The following is a 3,722-nucleotide window of genomic DNA, read 5'->3' as shown; positions in this document are numbered from 1 at the left end:
CAAGGACTGTGGGATAATTACAAAAGGTGTGGCATACATGTAATTAGAATAGCAGAAGGAGAAGAGAGGAGGGATAGAAGAAATATGTGAATAATGGCTGAGAATTTTCCAAAATTAATGATGGAGACTAAACCACATATCCAGGAGGTTCAAAGAACACCAAGCAGGATAAATAGCAAAAAAACAATACCAAGGCACATCATATTCAACCACAGAAAATAAAATATGAAAATATCTTTAAAGAACCAGAGGGGGAGAAAACACTTTAACTACAGAGAAACAGGATAAGACTTCTCATCAGAAATCATGAAAGCAAAAATGTGTGGCATGAAATATGTAAAATGATGATATAAAAAAGTCACCAACCTAGAATTCTGTATCCAGCAAAGTTATTCTTCAAAAGTGAAGGAGAAGTAGACTTTCTCAGACAAACAATAATGGATGGAATTTCACCAGTAGACCTGCTTTGCAAGAAATGGTAAAAGGAGTTCTTCAAAGAGAAGGAAAATGATGAAGGTCAGAAACACAGATCTACATAAAGAAAGGAAGAGTATTAGAGAAGGAATAAGTGAGGGTAAAATAAAATCCTTTATTTCTCTATTCTTAATAACTGATAACTGTTCAAATAGTAACAGCAATAATATATTGGATGATAATGACAGCAATGTTATAAGGGATGGAAGGGAGGAAATGGTAATACTCTATTATTCCTGTTTATAAGTTACCTGCACTACCCATGAAATGAAATAGTGTCATTTGAAAGTGGACTGGGATTGGTTATAAATCTATATTTCAAACTCTAGGAAATCACTTAAAAAAGCTTAAAAAGAAGTATAATTGGTATGCTAAATTGAGGATAGGGTATGGAATCATATCACAGTACAGCCATGAAAGAGATCCCTAAATATTCTTAACGCCCATAACCACTCTCAAATGACAGCAGTTACAAGTCTTCCCCAATTAGAAGTTGTTATTTAATGCATTGATAAAAGTGTACATTTATAACTATCTGACAAATTTACATACATTTTGATAATTTGTATATGTTTTGATAACTTATTTCAATATAAGTGATTCTTTGCAATTTTTTATTTTATGCATTTAAAAACATTCTGAGGCATTTTACTTTATGCATTAAAAATAGTTTTAAATATTCTGAGCTTTACCAAACTACCAGAGTGGTTCATAGAACCAAAAAAAGAAAAAAAAAAAAAAGATTAAAATCCTTGCCGTCTATTCAAACTAAACAAAAGTGAAAACTCCTAAAAAAAGAAAAAGTTACAAAGGCTCATTAGGAAGGGTATTTAAGGTGTGACAGAACTCTTTCCTACCATCGAGGCAGTGGGGGTTCACTACAGTGGAGATAACCTCAAGCTGAACCTCAGAAAATGGATATAGACACAATGGAGACCCCATTATAAGGAACTTGGCTGGCAGAGTTTTTAAATTGGAGAATGGGTGCTTCAGAGGAACTTTCATGCTTCATGCATTCTGTGGATGCTCCAAGGTAGGTGATGATGTGAGGGAGCAGGGTGGACCCCATCTGCCCAGACTGAGTGTCATCTTCTCGTGGGGTCCTTGTTATCAGGCCAAATGCGGAGTGCAAGCTTCTAGAAGTTTCTTCCCTCCTTGGCCCATAGAGGAGGAGAGTGCTGAGGAAAACCAAGGGAGCTGTGCACGGAGATGCAACACCCACGATGACGCCAACCGGAACCCAGACCTGACGCCCACCCCAACCCAGACCAGCTCAGCCTGCGAGCTCCAGGACGCCAACCTGACTGTGGGGCCAAGCCCATGCAAAGCGGAAACAAGGGGCAGGCGCCTAAGCAGAATGCCCCACGGACCAATCAGAGCTTAGCCTGTCATCACGCTGCCCGGCACCTGGCCAATGGGAAGGCGGCAGCCTCTATAAAAGCAGGCAGGCTCGCCACTTCGTGTTCAGGGAGCCACTGAGGAGGCTCTAACAGACCGTTGGGTTCTCAGGATAGCCTAGAAATGGCACGAACAAAGCAGACGGCGTGGAAGTCCATTGGCGGCAAAGCACCTGGCAAACAACTGGCTACCAAAGTAGCTCGGAAGAGCGCGCCAGCCACGGGGGGCGTGAAGAAGCCACACAGGTGCTGGCCGGGCACTGTAGCACTACGCCAGATTCTTACTACCAGAAGTCCCCAGAACTTCTGATTGGTAAGTTACCCTTCCAGCGCCTGGTCCGGGAGATTGCGCAGGACTTTAAGATGGACCTGCGTTTCCAGAGCTCGGCTGTAAGGGCACTGCAGGAAGTCTGTTTGGCATACCTTTTTGAAGACACCAACCTATGTGCCACCCATGCCAACCGTGTCACTATTACGCCCAAGGATATTCAGCTGGCACGCCGTATCCGCGGAAAATGTGCCTAAACTGCGCAAGCAGCCGTGATCTCACCCCAAAAGCTATTTTAAGAGCCACTACCTGCTCACAAAGGGCACTGTGCACAAACCAAGTAGCGGGTGCCTTTTCTCTCCAATAAACCAGAGGCCTAGCTAGCTGTGTGTCAACGTAGTCCCTTATTGGGGTTTATTGATATGAAATCACTGGTTAGTTCCTCGTGTTTGAAGACGAAGAGATTTTCCCTTGCAAGTTAACCTTCAGAACAATAGCTGATCATTTTGTGTGCACCTGGTAACAAGTTTTCCAACCCCATAGAACAGTCTAAACTTGCTGAGAAACCCTACAACCACGGAGGTTCACCATGCTCCCAGTAGTTGAGCTGTGTGGAGACAACCTGAGCATGGGTTTGAGGAAAAGAGTGTAAAGATTGCTTTTTTCCTACAGTGGTGCTGCTTGGAAGCTTTTATTGAGGCTTTATTAAGTTGATAAAAGCCAAGCCCTGTCAGGTCACTAGTCATACAAAGGGGACAAAATCCATTCCCTACTGTCCCTGTTTGGTCTGCACTTTCAGGATGCTTACAGCTGAGTGAAGGAAGTCTGTATGTAGAAGCAGTTAACATGCAGTGTGCTTTAGTGATAGCTCAATGTTGTCAGTATGCAAGAGTGGGTTTCTGAAGTTTCCTTGAGCCCAGTTTGTTATCCAGTAGACTTAAGATTCAAAATCTTCATCAATTAAAGTAGTGCACACAAAACTTTTTTATTAAAAAAAATTTTTTAATAAACTTATTTATTTTATTTATGAATTTTGGCTGTGTTGGGTCTTTGTTGCTGCACGCAGGCCTTCTGTAGTTGCAGCGAACAGGAGCTACTCTTCATTGCAGTGCACGGGCTTCTCATTTATTGTGGTGGCTTCTCTTGTTGTGGAGCATGGGCTCTAGGCACGCGGGCTCAGTAGTTGTGGCATGCGGGCTCAGTAGTTGTAGCGCACGGGCTCTAGAGTGCAGGCTCAGTAGTTGTGGCACACAGGCTTAGTTGCTCCGCGGCATGTGGGATCTTCCTGGACCAGGGCTTGCACCAGTGTCCCCTGCATTGGCAGGCGGATTCCTAACCACTGTGCCACCAGGGAAGCCCAGTGCACACAAAACTTTTGAAGGTTGAAACTAGTATCTTTTAAGTTTTAGAGTATATGTAAGTTAATGGGTGACAAGTCTTTGAAGGGCCATCTAAAAGCCAAGAGTGTCCGGGGACAGCTATGTTCTGGTTCTGAAGTCAGTTCTAACTTTCAATACTAGACTCCTTTTTTTGTGTGTGTGTGGTACGCGGGCCCCTCACTGTTGTGGCCTCTCCCGTTGGGG

General features: G+C 43.3%; 1 protein-coding gene across 1 annotated transcript; it reads left to right on the top strand.

Moving 5' to 3' along the window:
* Positions 1 to 1,995: 1,995 nt before the first annotated feature.
* H3-4 (H3.4 histone, cluster member) lies at positions 1,996 to 2,440 on the top strand (the record flags this gene model as incomplete). Its single annotated transcript, XM_081232730.1, is given in 2 exon segments — positions 1,996 to 2,149; positions 2,152 to 2,440. Coding segments are annotated over 2 exon segments (399 nt in total). The 3' UTR covers positions 2,397 to 2,440.
* Between the last annotated feature and the right edge of the window lie 1,282 nt (positions 2,441 to 3,722).

Source organism: Mesoplodon bidens (assembly GCF_964165515.1).
Source record: "Mesoplodon bidens genome assembly, chromosome: 4".
NCBI lineage: Eukaryota > Metazoa > Chordata > Mammalia > Artiodactyla > Ziphiidae > Mesoplodon > Mesoplodon bidens.
Note: the sequence above shows the minus strand (reverse complement) of the source record. Positions and strands in the feature narration are given on the sequence as shown.